This window comes from Dicentrarchus labrax, unplaced genomic scaffold (assembly GCF_905237075.1).
Source record: "Dicentrarchus labrax unplaced genomic scaffold, dlabrax2021, whole genome shotgun sequence".
In the NCBI taxonomy this organism is placed as follows: domain Eukaryota; kingdom Metazoa; phylum Chordata; class Actinopteri; family Moronidae; genus Dicentrarchus; species Dicentrarchus labrax.
The window spans coordinates 14,013,574-14,028,921 of record NW_026136710.1 but is presented as its reverse complement, the minus strand read 5'-3'; the positions used below and the strand labels follow the sequence as shown (position 1 = coordinate 14,028,921).

At 41.6% G+C, this 15,348-nt stretch overlaps 1 protein-coding gene across 1 annotated transcript; it reads left to right on the top strand.

Annotated features, from left to right (window-relative positions):
* The first annotated feature begins 396 nt into the window (after positions 1–396).
* nrarpa (NOTCH regulated ankyrin repeat protein a) lies at positions 397–4,895 on the top strand. The gene is made up of 2 exons (XM_051412682.1): positions 397–587; positions 797–4,895. The coding sequence occupies exon 2, from the start codon at positions 1,294–1,296 to the stop codon at positions 1,630–1,632; it is 339 nt and encodes a 112-aa protein (XP_051268642.1). The 5' UTR covers positions 397–587; positions 797–1,293; the 3' UTR covers positions 1,633–4,895.
* The last annotated feature ends 10,453 nt before the right edge of the window (positions 4,896–15,348 follow it).

The following is a 15,348-nucleotide window of genomic DNA, read 5'->3' as shown; positions in this document are numbered from 1 at the left end:
TTTGCTTAAAAATAATAAAGTAGTTATTTTATTATAGCAGACTTTTTACTTTGAGTGAATATCCTCTCGGATGCTGTTCATTTACACCCTTATCAATGGGACGTGGAGAGGTCTGAGTTCCTGTTGATGTTGATCCAGTGGCTGATCCTTTACAACGTGCTCGATTTCTCAGCAGTTTACTGCTCCGGCAGCACCATGCCTCTGGCCTTTAGTCCGCTTCCTGGGGTCGGCTACGGGAGATCTGATACAGAGCTCACTGTAATATTGCTGCCGGCGGATTGTTTAATATTTCTGCAGCAACATTTGGCTCCCCCCTCGGAAGACCACGCCCCCTCCCTGCAGATTCACAGAGCCCTGATCCCTCCCCCTACCCAAGCCGGCAGCCTATAACCTCCCCGGGTTTCCGCCCATTCCTCCACAGTTGATTCTTTGGGATAGTATTGTCATGCAAATAAAGGACGCGTAAAATATTCCCCCAGAGCGCAGCGCAGGGCAGAGTCTCACACGGACCGCGCGGAGGACACAGACCGGGCCACACGGTGGATTTGTATCGTTTTCGTCGCCACGGACCCGTCCATCTGTCACAGGTAAGTCACAAATGTGCAGTGGATTACATTTCCAGACATGTTAATGCCAAAAAAAGAAAAATCAAGCAGTGTGTCCGTGCGTAAACGTGTGCGCATGGACCCCTCTCTCTCTCCTGGATGTGGCGGAATGTGTGGTCTCCCTCGCAGTCTGTTGGTGAGGAATCGGAATTCATGCGGACCTCTCTTGTCTTTTTTTGTGTATTTCCCAGACATCCTGGCCACATGAGCAGCGACATATAGCCAGGACGTGTAGCCAGGAACCAGGTCGGATCGTTCAAGGAAAAACCTGCGGAGGCTGCCCTGTGGAGATATACATCCACTTTCCCCCAGTGAAGTCGAAGGGTGTCTCTCTTCTCCATCCCCTGCTATAGGCTACCTGCTGCTGCTACAAAGGGGGAACTACATCTAGAGACCCCTGGATCGCTTGAGAGCACATCCCTTTTTATGTTTTAGGGATTTAGGATCTTTTAAATATTAACATTTTTGCACACCACGTGTGTTATCTCCGCTCTTGTCCTTTTTGGGATATATACAGTGCTCCCCCCCCCTTTTTAGTACTTTAAAGTGCCTTATTAACTGGTTATAATCCAGTGTAACTGTGGCATTGTCACCAGACCAGAGACGCTCAACAGGGAGAAGACGATTATTATCAGCTTTAGAGCCCAGGCAGGATTACTGGTTCCCCACCCTCCAGCGAGCTGCAACCATGAGCCAGGCGGATGTGTCGACTTGCTCCGCGCCGCAGAGGGTTTTCCAGGAGGCGGTGAAGAAGGGCAACACCAAGGAGCTGCACTCGTTGCTGCAGAACATGACAAACTGCGAGTTCAACGTCAACTCCTTCGGGCCAGAAGGACAGACGGCCCTCCACCAGTCTGTCATTGATGGAAACCTGGAGCTGGTAAAACTGCTGGTGAAGTTTGGTGCAGATATCCGGCTGGCCAACAGGGAAGGGTGGAGCGCTTTACACATCGCCGCCTTCGGGGGCCACCAAGACATTGTTTTATACCTCATCACCAAGGCCAAGTACTCCTCTGGCGCCCGGTGATCTGTCTCTGCTGTCAGGTAAAATAAGAAAAAAAATAACAAATAACAAAACAACAAGTGGAAAATAAAACTGCAACACACGGGAAAGCCGGGCTCTTGTAAAAGCAAAAAAACAAAAAACAAACAAAAAAACTGCCATTACCTACATAGTTGTGCCAAATTATATAGAAAAGGAAATTAAAAAAAAATAGGCCTGCACAATAATCTTCCCTCATTCTAAACCAAACGGGGCCCTCTGTGCACTCCTGAGTGAAGCACCGCATGGTTCATACACAAGCGCTTCAACACGAATCTTTAACAAAAGAAACGCCATTTCGGTGAGTTTGTTGGTACTAAAGCTTTCCTCTTGAATGTGTATGCTAGATCTTGTCGTCCACTATAAAAGAAGCCAGTGTCTCACATGTGTGTATGTGTATGTGTGTGTGTTTGGACCTCAGAGTGCAGATGGCCCAGTTTTTTTTCTATCCATGACCTCCCATCCCCAGTACAGTTGAATAGTTTCTTTGTGGGTGGCAGCAGATTTGACCTGTTGCTCCACCATTGTTCGCTTGTAAAACCCTTTTTTAAGTTATTTTATATGAAAACACGGCACTTGATGCTATATGGCTGCATGCTGGAATATCTGAAAGGGAAGACACATGAACAAGAGAAGAAGGGTTGCCCTCTGTTGGCTACCAGAGGTCTAATTTCTTTCAAAGTCATTGATTTTTTTATTTTTTTTTTATATTTTTTTTTCTCAAAGAGCAGCATTATGGCTATCCAACACGCTTTCAGAGGTGTAATCATTATGTAACAACAACTGACTCCATCATTGTTGTGAAGTACTGTACACAATAGCTTTACTTTTGTTTCTGTTTAAAAAGAGGAGGAGAGACAGTAGCTGAATGCGCTCTGCAGTTTTTGCCATGCTGGCGTCCAACTTTTTTTTTCAGGCCAGTGCGTCCACTTTGCCAGTGGTCATTGTGTTATTAAAAAAAAACCCCGCTGCTTTCGCTTTGTATCAAAAAAAAAGTCGCATTTGGAAATCACTTTATAATCTCCTTTCAGTATTTTATTAACATCCTGGTCATCACTGTGAAAGCAGGCTGGGTTTTTTTAATTTTTCTTTTTTTTTTTATTTATGAAGGTACATTGAGAAGATGCATTTTTTTTAAAATATGTTGTGGTTCTTCTTTTAAAAAAAAAAAATCTGTAAGTGTAAGAATATCTAGGGGTGACTCAAGCTGCTTCAGACTCGTAGTATAAACTGTCCCGTGTGGAGATAGATCTGCCACCTACCAACCCCCCCCGAATCCCCTCTGTTATAGCCTGTTGACTCTGAAGAGGACTCCCCCCCTCCTCCTCCCTCCTCTCCCCCTCCCATTAAAAGGACTTTGTTTGGTTGCCTTTTGCCAGCTACCTCGACTATAAAGTATTCTCAAGTTGTTCAACTCTCTCACCACTCTGCCACGTTGTGTTTGCAGTCTGAGGAGATTCACAATTTGTCTGTGATCATCCGCATGCCAGTATGTTTTTTTTGCTTTGTAGCCTGTACCTATATAACAGACACGATGGACTTAATACAGAAGATCCAGTGAACCAATTTCCTGCATCCTCAGTCGGGACAGTTTATTCTACACTACAACCAAACCAATTCTGACAAGCAAGGCATCGTTTTGCCTTTTTTCTGCGAGGGAGTCTGTGGTTCTCTCTCTGTCTCTCTCTCTCTGTCTGTCTGTATGTCCGTCTTTCTGTGTCTCTTTCTTTCTCTTACACACACTGCAATTGTTGCATGTTTTCCTATAAACATCCACTTTGCTCTCTTTCTCTCTCTCTCTCTCTTTCCGTCTTTATCAGCCTGTATGGTTGTTTTCTATATTTTTTTCAGTCATACAAAAAATGGAATTTTATCGCATGACTTATAAATGCAGGGAGTTTTATTGCACAAAAATGCGGAGCCTTGTGCGCCCCCAGTGTCTGTACGGGGTAACTGCAGGAGCCAAGGCTTTGGAATAGTTACTACTACTGAGCAGGACCCTATTACTGTTGAACGAAGAAGACTTAAGAAAAAAACAACACATGACTTTTGCAGGATGTCACAGAAAAGGAAGAGAGAAAAAAAGAATTTGGTTTCACAAACTTGCCTGCTGCATTTTGAAAGTCATGGCACCCTAACATTTGTATCAATGCTGCTTGTATGTTTCTTTTTTTTGGTTTTGTTAATGTTGATGTTATTTTTTTTAAAGCCTACTGCTCAAATGGCCAACAGTTGTATAGAAGCTTCACAGCAGCAGGTTCACCTCATGAGAAGCTGTTGAGAGAGAGAAAGCGTGTGTGTGTTTAATTGAAGTGTGTGTGATTGTGTGCTCTCATGAGGCCCCCCACCTGTGTCACTGTGTTAAAACAGTCATCCAGACTGACAACCTCCCATTTTAAACCTGGAACAACCACAAGTAACTGAAGCGATAGATCCACTACATCAAGGTATAGATTGGTATCAGGCAACAAATGAAATATGCATCGCTTGTCTTAAACTTGATGTTTTTTTTCTTGTTTTTTTTGTTTGAATATTGCACTGATGACTGTTGTTGAAAAGTTGGCTTTTATGTGTCAACATTTTAATTTTTTTTCTGAATAGAAAAAAACAAACACAACAAAATACTATTGTATAAATATATGCTCCAGGTGATAATGTCCTAATGTGTGTGTTACTTTGTGGAAAAAACATGATGTTTTTTTTAACAAAGATGCGTGTATCTCTGTGATTGGGTGTATGTATATATACAGTACATATGGATATATATATCGACGCTGATGATGATGATGATGATATCTTGGGGCACTTTCTTTTCTGAAGTGCTGTCTTCCTGTTTTTTTTGAAAGGGGAATAATACATTTGATGGTAAGATCATTGTAACATGATTAAAAATTGCACGGTTGTGTGGTTGTTTGGCTTACCAGGGTCATAACATTTATGACGTAAGGAGCCAGCCGCCGGATTGGTGTACATGAGTGAGATGATTTTTTTAAGAAAAAAAGAAAAAAGTGCTGACTTCTTTGGACCAAGTTGAGTTTCTGGTCTTGCTTCATTTCAAGCAAGGGGAAACAGCTGATTTTTCATGAGTGATGCAGATGTTCCATCATGTTTGATTCGTTTTTGTTTGTATTCTTTTATTTTTGAACGTTTGTAACACTGTGATGATGACGTGATGTCATGTGGAGATGAGTGCTGTATTATTTTTGTACGTTTGTGTACAAGCCAGTAAAGAAATCATTAAACTCAAATTCTCTGTGTATGCATACATTTCTTCCTCATCTCCCGAGCAAGCTGCCCCTCCTCCCTCGCTCCCTCCCTCCCGCCTCTTGCATTTTTCATAGAAAAGGTTGGTTTGGGAAACACACCCCTACCCTCCTCTCTCTCTTCTCCCTCCCCTGTCTTCCAAGCCGGGCCCAACCCAGATCCCCATTCTCTCCTTTTGTCATTCATCTGGCCTCATCCTTTCACTGCCGGGATAAAAGAGCCCAGTGCATTGTGGGTAGGCTCAGTTTAAAGAAGGGTCCCCTCCCCTGTGTGTGTTGTGGGAGAGCTGGTTTTATGTTACCCCCACACACTCAAAAACTTTCCAACACACACTCCTCTCTTGTGCTCTCTAACGACTAAGGCCCAGTCTTTGCACTACAATTCAGCTCTCTGCTAACAACCTGCTTTTGCCTCACTTGAGCATGTCTTTCATTCATCAGCTATATAGGCTTTTAAAAAATTATCTTTGTTCCTTTCATTTTACTAACCCCTTCCCACAAGTTGTGTAACAAAAAGACTCGCTAATTCGCATCAGTTGACGGGAACAAACCATTCATACTTGTTGTTTTTTATGTCTATTTTTGTGATGTTTTTTCTCGGGAAATATGTACTCGGAAGCCTCCTAGCCTCTTCTAATGATGCATGAAATAACCCTGAAAATGGTCGGTTAAACTGTTAACCACTCTCACTTAATTTGGACTGGTCATGAGTCAAAAAGCTGGAACGTGCATACATTTGCAGCCAATAATTGTTAGGAAACACTGTGTTAATGTGTGCATTTTATACTGACCAAATAGTTAAATTTTTCTTTCTTCTTTTTTTTCTTTTTTACCATTTTCTGTGCTGCAGGGTTCAGTTTGACTTCATGTTCTTTTAAAAGACTGTACTGTAGCAATGGTAAAACAAGCACAAGAAACTGTGAGTTACATTTTGGCCACTTCCATGGATTCATTAATCTCAGCACCTTTTTATATGAAATTAAACCTTTGATTGAGTCATGCTCTCCGCATTTCATGCAAATGCTGAGTTGCAACTGATATTGTACGGCTGTGGGAGGGTCGTGGGAAAAGCGACATGACAATACATCTTTCTACATGTCGGACCTGTTTGTGTTGTAACATTCCCTGGGTGTCGACCTGCAGCTAACTGAAAATGTTTGAGCAAAGAGGGTTTCAAATGTGATGAAAGTAACGGTTGTGGTTAGTTTCCGTTTCAGTATGAACCCTGAATTTAAGGGAAAAAAGGGAGTTGTATCTTACATCTGGTCTTCACTGGCAAGTAAAAGTTTGTGCTATTGTTAGAGCAGCCTTGCTTTCTGGGCTGCAGCTGAACCATCTATGACCTCAGCTCAAATGTTCTGCACCGGCCACACCAAGCGCACCAATCTGATGCATTTCTTTGTCCAACTCAACACCAGGAAAGTTAGCTCCTCTAAACACCAGCCCCTCTGTGTTTTGATACCGTGGCAGGCCGAACGGGCTATCTGGCTTGCTGCTCGCTTGTCCTTTCCTCTCTCCCTCCCAGTCTCTCACTTCTGCAGGATGTTTTTGTTGAGCTGGGTTCCCTATTGTTCACACACTGAGTTGGCTGGCCTCCCAGGGCTGCTGCTGGCCGCTAGGCCCCCTAATAGGTTCTTCATGTGCCTTGGCTTTCCTCGCTTGTCTTGGTCTGGCCTTTGCATGGAGTGGCCTGCTTTAGTGAGCCAGGCAACACAAGGCATTTTGGGAGGAATTTTGCAGAGAAAAGTGAGAGAAAATCAGATGAATAATTTGTCTGGGGAAATCGTGTCAAGTCCAAAAAAACTGAAGAGAGTTGCATCAAAATCACTTAATCACCAAAGTAAACAAGCCCCATTGACAAATATAACTAGTTATTGTCCAGTATATGTAGCGTTTTTGTATTTCACAGATAAATTGAGTAAAATATTGTTGATGTTATAGCAGCTGCAATCAAGTGCATCTGTGTGATTATTTTCCATCTCCATTCAAAAGGCCATTGTTCAGGGGCTCATAAAATATTCATATCCATGCTTACACCCCTCATTTGAAGGGTTACACTCAATCTGTAAGACACAAGATTAACTGAACATCTTGTGATACGTGTAAAACGCAATTTAATTGGTTTTGCAACACTGAATTGCTCATTTTGTTCCCGTTCAACTTGTGTACAATGATAGGAGCTTTGATTGTGAGATCCTGTGTATGACTTCCTCAAAGTGCCTCGGTATTGACACAATTGCCGTCTGAGTAAAATTGTAATACAAACGGCTTGTTTGAATGTGATCTGTTTTACATGTAGGATGAGAACACATATGAGGAACCTTTTACCACCAGTGGAGTGGTGACATAAAGCCACATAAAGAGGAACTTAGAGAAGTGTTTAACTATTGTTCTCTTGAATTAGGCAATGTAATAGTTTGTGATTTTACTTCACATGACATTTGGCCTCCACATGACACCTGTGATACTGTTTAAATAACTTAAGGTTAGAAAAGGTAAACCACCATTTTTCTCTCAAGACAATGGAAAGTACTTAGAAGACCCTATCTAGCCCTGTGACAAGATTTTCTATTTGCCACTTTAATATACCAGACTCAGTGTCAGCTATTAGAGCTAGTTAGCTTTCGGTGTTTTCCTTGAAGGACACTTGGGCAATAACTATAACCATGGCAGCTCAAAGTCACTTTATCTAAACTGGATATCTTTCAAATCATGACATCTCCCAAAATGTGTCTTAGATTCTACTTGGGATTAAAGCCACACGTGCTTTCCCTTACATTACAGTTTCCCTCACTCTCCTGTCTCCTGTTTTGTTCCACCTATTAGGGCCAACTTCCACCTGACTAGAGGCCTGATCAGTCAGAGTAATTGAAAATACCTGTGTGGGTGTGAAGGGCCTTTATATATGTTTAATATGGCACAGAGGGAAAGCAGTCCTGGCATGTACTTAGTGCTCATGGCTGCAACTGGAAATTTTCCTCAACGCACACACCTGTCTGCCTGAGGCCTCGTTCATAAAGATGTTCTTAGACTTTGCATGTGCTCGACTTTTTTATAGGATGATATCAAACAAAGAAACTTTGCTAAATCATAAAATATTCACCCTTTTATTTTTTTAAGTAATTTTGGTAGTTAAATCAATTTTATATTAAAAACTATTTCAAGTTTTAACTGCATGGTTGACAACAATTATGTTATTTTACAGACCTGTTATTATTTTTAGTCACAGAATTCTTTAATTTACCAACTTAATGTTATATATTGGAATAGAGCCAAAGTTAAACCTCCTGTATTTACTGATTTTTGATTTTAAGAAACAACACTTTTATACTATCGCTTTATAAAGTTGATATAGTAAACTTGTTTGCACATCCAGCAGCAACATTGGCATTCATATGAAGTTGTGTTTGTGTATACCTGATGAAACTGTAAACTGTAAATCCAAATTCATTCTCCTTTCCGTTCTCAACTCCTGGGGTAAACATCTGTTTCTTGGATATGCTAAATGCTCCACTATGTTCACCAGATAGTTGCTAACTGTGTCTGTCTGCTGTTGGATGCTAGACAGGTAGCATACAAGTGGTGTAAAACAGTAAAGTTGGATGCTGTAAAACCAAAACAATGAGTAAAAAGATGGTAAAATGCGCTTTGAAGCTGAGGGGAACTACAGACTTGAGTGATAATTGTCACTACATGCAACTCCTTCACATTACACATGGTCATTTGATCGATTATTAATAGTAAAATATTTATTATAGCTGTTTTAAAGTTGGTGGTAACACACAAACCTTCATTTTGATATTACATATAACAAATTGACATTCTTTGTGTATCTGCTCATCATAGTTCAGCTGGTTCTTATGAATTTTAAATGAAAATTACATGACATGATGTCAGCATTGTCACTGGCTGTTGCATGAACATAACTGCCAAAAGTTCAAAGAATTTATACATAAAATTAGTCTATATGTAAACCTTGCTGAACAGCAGCCACTGTTGCCACAAAGGTCAGTTACAGGATAATGGCACAGTGAATTGCACTTCCAAAAACCATTGAGTCAGTGGATATCATCTTTAGATGTGCTGACTGAGAGTAAATGGAAAAAGTGTTAAAAGACTCTATAAAGTCCACAAACTGACTCAGTATTGTCCTGTTTAGTTGTTGCAACAACTATTCTTCCTGGTGTCCATAATCACATCCCTGAGGGATCCCATTTCCTAACGTATCAGCACATTTCTGTCCATTCATCCAGTATGGTATCCTTTTTTTTCAGTCTTGCACTGTGTTTGTTACTTTTTTTGTTTGCAGTAATTTCACAGACTGGAGCATCAAAATCATCATCATACCACAGCAGTGAAATCAGCACAGAGTCAGTGATGCTGGTGGATGACAGTGAGCTTTAAATCCTGCTGATACAACACTTTCTCTCCAAAAACAAAAACATGTCTGTCGCTAAACACGACCAAGTGAACACCCCCTCCCCAAAGTCTGCCTGCGAGTAAGAAGGGGAGTAAAAGAAATAAAGTGAGTGAGAGAGAGAGAGAGAGAGAGAGAGAGAGAGAGAGAGACAGGTGGTCGGGCCGGTCTTTTCCTTGCCCTCCGCTCCTTTTTGAACTTTTCTTTCATTCTTCCAGTTCATTCTGGGCTTCTTTCCATAGCGCTAGTGACAAGGCGCTCCATTCACTGCCTCATTCTTCCACCCCTCCCTCCTCCCTCCATCTCCCTCACACACCCCGACCCCATCCCCTCCCTCCCGGCTCCTTTGTCTAGCTTGCGGGGGCCTGCTTTAGTTGCTATTCACCAGCCAGACGGACCGCCATTGACTGGACCCCCCTCTATCCTCCCCCTTAACATCCCTCCCTCCGACAAACACCCTCACACACACATATGCACACAGCAACCTGGCCATTCCCCACCCTACGCCATGTATCAGGCAGCTGCTATGCTAATGGGGAGGAAGGGATGGATGGAGGGAAGGAGGGAGGGAGGGATGAGGAGGAGAGACAGAGCAGCCAGTCCATAGTAAAGAGACAGAGGGAGGGAGAGCAGGGAGAGTGACCCTGCTCCTCCATCTCCATAGCCATGCCAGAGCAGCAGCAGACCTCCTGTTACAAAGGGAGTCCCCCTACCCTCCTCCCCCCTTCTCACCATCTCCCCCCTCCTTCCACCCCTCTGTTCCCCTCTTTCTCATTCAAATCCATTTTATACCCCAGTGGTAAAGGGAGCTGTAAGTGCAGTATGTAAAGTAACCTTACTCCTGCCCTGCGGGCGTAACCATTCAGGGCTCAATACACAGAGAATGTGTGTGTGTGTGTGTGTGTGTGTGTGTGTGTGTGTGTGTGTGTGTGTGTGTGTGTGTGTGTGTGTGTGTGTGTGTGTGTGTGTGTGTGTGTGTGTGTGTGTGTGTGTGCGTGTGTGTGTGTGTCCATTCCCCTGCTTTGTTTAGGACTGCAGCCCATACCTCCACACACACATACAAGTGACACCTGTCCTTGAGTCGAGTTTCATCTCCCTTCCTAGTCAAATAACACTGGACACATCAGAGACCTTTATTCCTCACACACACAAACACAGACCAGTTACTGTTTGGTGTTGAGTAATTTATATTTAGATACACTCAGCTGCTTATTTATTAGGTACACCTAGTTGAAAATAATTCTGCAACAGCCCTGCTGCAATGTTAACTTAGTGAAAGTTATAACATATATTCAGAGAGGTGTCGATCCTCTATGATAATTTTGGAAGCTGTAGTTTGAATTGTAATGTGTGATACTGAGAGGTGTTTCTAATATTTTGTCCATCTCATTTATGTTAATGACAGTAGACTTAAATGGACGAATGCACCTTAATATGGAGTTTATGGCCTAGATTCCTAGAGCAGTAAACATGCATACAACGTGATACAAAACACAACAATAAAATGACAAATTATGCACAATTGTACTTGATAAAAACTCAGAAAGAATCATTATCTGAAGAGGGATCAGGCATGAATGAATTTACTTTGCAGTGATGTGACAAATGACCCTCAAATATAAAATATTATACAGTATTTTCTATTTTTTCTTCTGCAGGAAAACCAGTATGGAAGTGACTCAATATGATCAAGAGTCAGGATTAATATGCCAAAAGTTTTTCAGACTGATTGTGATTCAGTGCCAGTGTCTGTGTGCTGGCATGTTTGTGTCAGCTTTTTTTTTCTGGTTAGCATGTGTATACATCTCTTTTGGTGTGTTTTGGTGAGGGGGGCTTGGGGGGGCAGGGGGTGTTGGCAGGAAGGCATTTCTCTGTCCCTCCTGTTCTGTTATTTACCCCTGCGCAGTGTGACCCTGTGCCCCATCAGGGAGGCACGTCCCATTTGACATCTGCCTGTTTGCAGGGGGAGGGAGCGGAGATACAAGGGGTGGGGTGCCCATATGGAGCTTCAACACCCCCCCAAACCCCCAACCCAGCCTCCCACCCACACACACACACACACACACACACACACACAAACACACACACAATTCCAGTACCACATCTCCTGCTGCCTGCACCCTTTGTCCCTCTCATGTGTTGTCATGCCATTCCAACACAGCACCTCTAGATATATATCCTATATAGATATACATATATATACATATAGGATGGATCGATAGATAGATAGATAGATAGATAGATAGATAGATAGATAGATAGATAGATAGATAGATAGATAGATAGATAGATAGATAGATAGTTAGATAGATGGATAGATACTGCCACATGCTCATAGGTCTGACGAGGCCACTGTGTCATGACCTAGCCCAGCTGGACTCTTAGGAGTGTGCGCGTGTTGTGTGTGTGTGTGTGTGTGTGTGTGTGTGTGTGTGTGTGTGTGTGTGTGTGTGTGTGTGTGTGTGTGCGTGTGTGTCTGAGGCCATTTCTGACAAAAATGTTGATGAATTTTAAAACTGAGTCTGTGTTGAAACTCCTCTGCTAATATTTGCGGTTAAGGTCATTTTCTATAAGTTCTAGGTACTTTGTATCTATCTACATATGTCGTTTGGAAGGATGGATCAACCCACCCATTAGTCCATACCTAAATCCTGCTGTCCTTATGTGTTGCATGATAGGGTGTAACAATTACCCTGTATGGATTATCCTCCTACACAATGATTCAGTGTGCTGGATGCACAATGAGCAGGCTGGCCGCAGGGCTGGATCTAGGCTAACGAGCTTGGTGGAGTTTAAATGGCCCAGTGTAACACTGACAAAAACGGTCGGTGATACTGCACTCTCTCTGTCAAGGCCCACTGCCTTTGTCCGACAGGCTGTTTACGATAATACCTCTTGTTAATGGGCTCACTGTGATTTAGGTAGTTAATACATATTGTGACACAGCTGTTGCAGCTATTTTTTCTATTACAGTAAAGAAAATTAGGCTTAAATGGCTTTGGAAATTAATCTCCATATGCACTGGCTGAATCATTTCTTTGTAGATGTGGGCTAGAATGCATGAGGGTGATTGAGTGCACATCGGTTATTTAGGTCAAGGGCAGGTGAACAGTAGATTCAGGAAGGGCAAAAGTAGGGAATATGCACTGACTTGAAGCATCCAAAGCAAAATGTTGGTACATATAGGCACATAACTGATTACAATTAGATATTCAAGTCCCAGAACCCACAAAAATGATACACAGAAAATATTGAATATAGCAAGGGAAAACTCCCATCCACAATGTAATTGTACATGTTCTCATGTAGCGTTATCCTTCTCCATACCAGAAAGTATTGCACAACAGTAAGATGTTCTGATCAGAGTTGTGTATAGGCTACTTTACTCTGGCTGCAGTCCAGCTGTGACACGTTGTGACACGATGATGAAAGACAACAACAAGGCAGGTTTCAGGTGTCAGATATGAAACCTCTGTGGATTGATTCGTTTTACCAAAATGATCTCAGTATACATCTGTGTCTATAAGGAATGACAGGCTCCATTTGTGCTGGTGGTGATCTTAAGAGTGTGTAGAGTATTCCACCCATACACAACACAGCAGTGTGGACATAAAGCAGTGTAATTTTATAAAACATATTTGAAAAAAACTCTATATATTATTTTTCTGCAAGTGAACTTTCAGGTTTGGCTGTTGTGATGAAATATTAAATCTACTTCCAGTGATCCCTCATTACTGCCCTTGGTGTGTGTTACTTTTCTATGTGAAATATTGAACCGTATCATCTGAACAATTAAACTGACACTTGACACAGTTTTAGACTGTCAAGAGTCAGTGTGCCAGTGTTATTTTTTGTGATTAGTGCATTCATATATATTTATAAATATGCATTTATGTATACGTCTGTGCGCGCATATGTGTATACATGTTTGTCAGGGAGTAATTATGGAGAATAAAGGCTTGGTTGTACAGAGTGAAACTGTGGGTTTTGAAGTGAGATGGAAGATGCTTTTCTGTTTGGCTGAACACACTCAATGGTCCTATTCAGCCAACCCCCTTACTGCCCATTGTGATCCCACCACCAGCTCACCACACACACACACACACACACACACACACACACACACACACACACACACACACACACACACACACACACACACACACACACACACACACACACACACACACACACACACACACACACACACACACACAGGAGAAAGAAGGATGGAGTGAGCCCCTGCTAAATCTGAGAGCTGTTTGGGCGTGTAGTGAGGAGGAAAAGGGGGGGAACACCATTGGATGGAGTGCATGATGGAAATGAAATTGTGATCAAAACTTTAGTTGGTATAATAATCCATCTACATATATATTATATTTTAGGAGTCGTGTCATTACAAATACTCAAATGCTGTGAAAAATTTGTTTTGTTTACATTTGAAACCAGAAAGTCATAACTTTTTAAAAGTGCTGTATTCAAAATTTTACTTGAGTAAAAGTACACATGTATGCGCATAATAATAATAATAATAATAATAATAATAATAATAATAATAAAAATGCTCATTATATTTTTCATTGGATTATCACTGCTGATGCATTAACATGTATGAGGAGCATTTTAAGGAGTTAAATTTGAACACTTAGTTAATCTAACAACACACCATATTTTATTAGATCATATGTTTTATGTGTAAAATCTTTATCAGATAAGTAGTAACAAACTATCCTGGTGTACTTGAATAAATGTAGCCAGTTTGCAACTTCATACAACGTTTTCGGCACATGTTAATGTCCAGTGTTACTTCGAGTCAAGACAGCACATGTTGTTACTATCTCATGCCCTAAGTTAGACCCCTCGTCTAGCAGTTAACCAGCTCCACACGACAGAAAAAACCCTTGCACAATAGTCTTCACAATAGTCTGTATACGAACACACTGTGGTCACACAATAGTCTGGCTAGGGGTATGAGGAACTGACACTCGTCGGGGGTTAATGATCGTCGGCCATTGGTTTGGAGCCCATTAGGCCATTGACCTGGTTGCGTCTTTTATGCCACCTGGGGAAAGGAATGTGCTGGGTCTCCTATTGTGTCTGTCAGTCTGCGAGTGTCACTGAGTGGTCATATGTCCTCTGTGTGTGTGTGTGTGTGTGTGTGTGTGTGTGTGTGTGTGTGTGTGTGTGTGTGTGTGTGTGTGTGTGTGTGTGTGTGTGTGTGTCAGAGAGAGACCAATCAAAGGGGAATGGGCCACAAACTGGAGAGACAGTGGAAGGTTGAATATTCTCGAGGTCAGTTGGTCAAGGGTCATTTGGTCTGAACTGCCTTGAACACAGAAATGAAGACACACTTCAAAATTGCATTTCCACATTAATGAGTTCACACTGATTGTGTATATGAAAGCATTATGATATTATTACTCAACGTGATACACACTCGAACACCACTGCACAGCGCCCGTAGAAACACCAAGGAGGTAAATTAATGATAATGCAGAGCTCAGCACCTTTGAGGCCACTTACGTGAGGCGCATACATACACACCACACACACAAAGGGAAGAAAGGAGCTTCATTCAGAGCCGCTTCTATTAGTTGGCTGAATTTATCGCCTCCTCTTATAAAACATCCTTCATTAAAAACAATAAAACTCCTCAATGGGTGAAAAACAACTAATTACAAGTACGCTCGTTAGTTTAATTGATCCGCTTTTTCATGCACTTCTACTTAAAAAAAAAAAAGGTCTTAAATCAGTGACTTCACATTTACTAAAGAGGAGTTTGGATTAGGTAGACTACCGCTTACTAGAGAGGCATACATTATATTGTGTGTATAAGGTGTAACTGTTTTATTATTTGTTAATTAATAAATAATAATACTTGTGTGAAAAGTATTTAACTTTCTTAAGATTTTTTATTTATCTCTTTTACTATTTGAGACTTAATATTTTTTTCTATTTACTGTGTTCACAAATGCTTCACCAGACCACGAAATACTACTTTAAATAATGCTTGTATGGAAT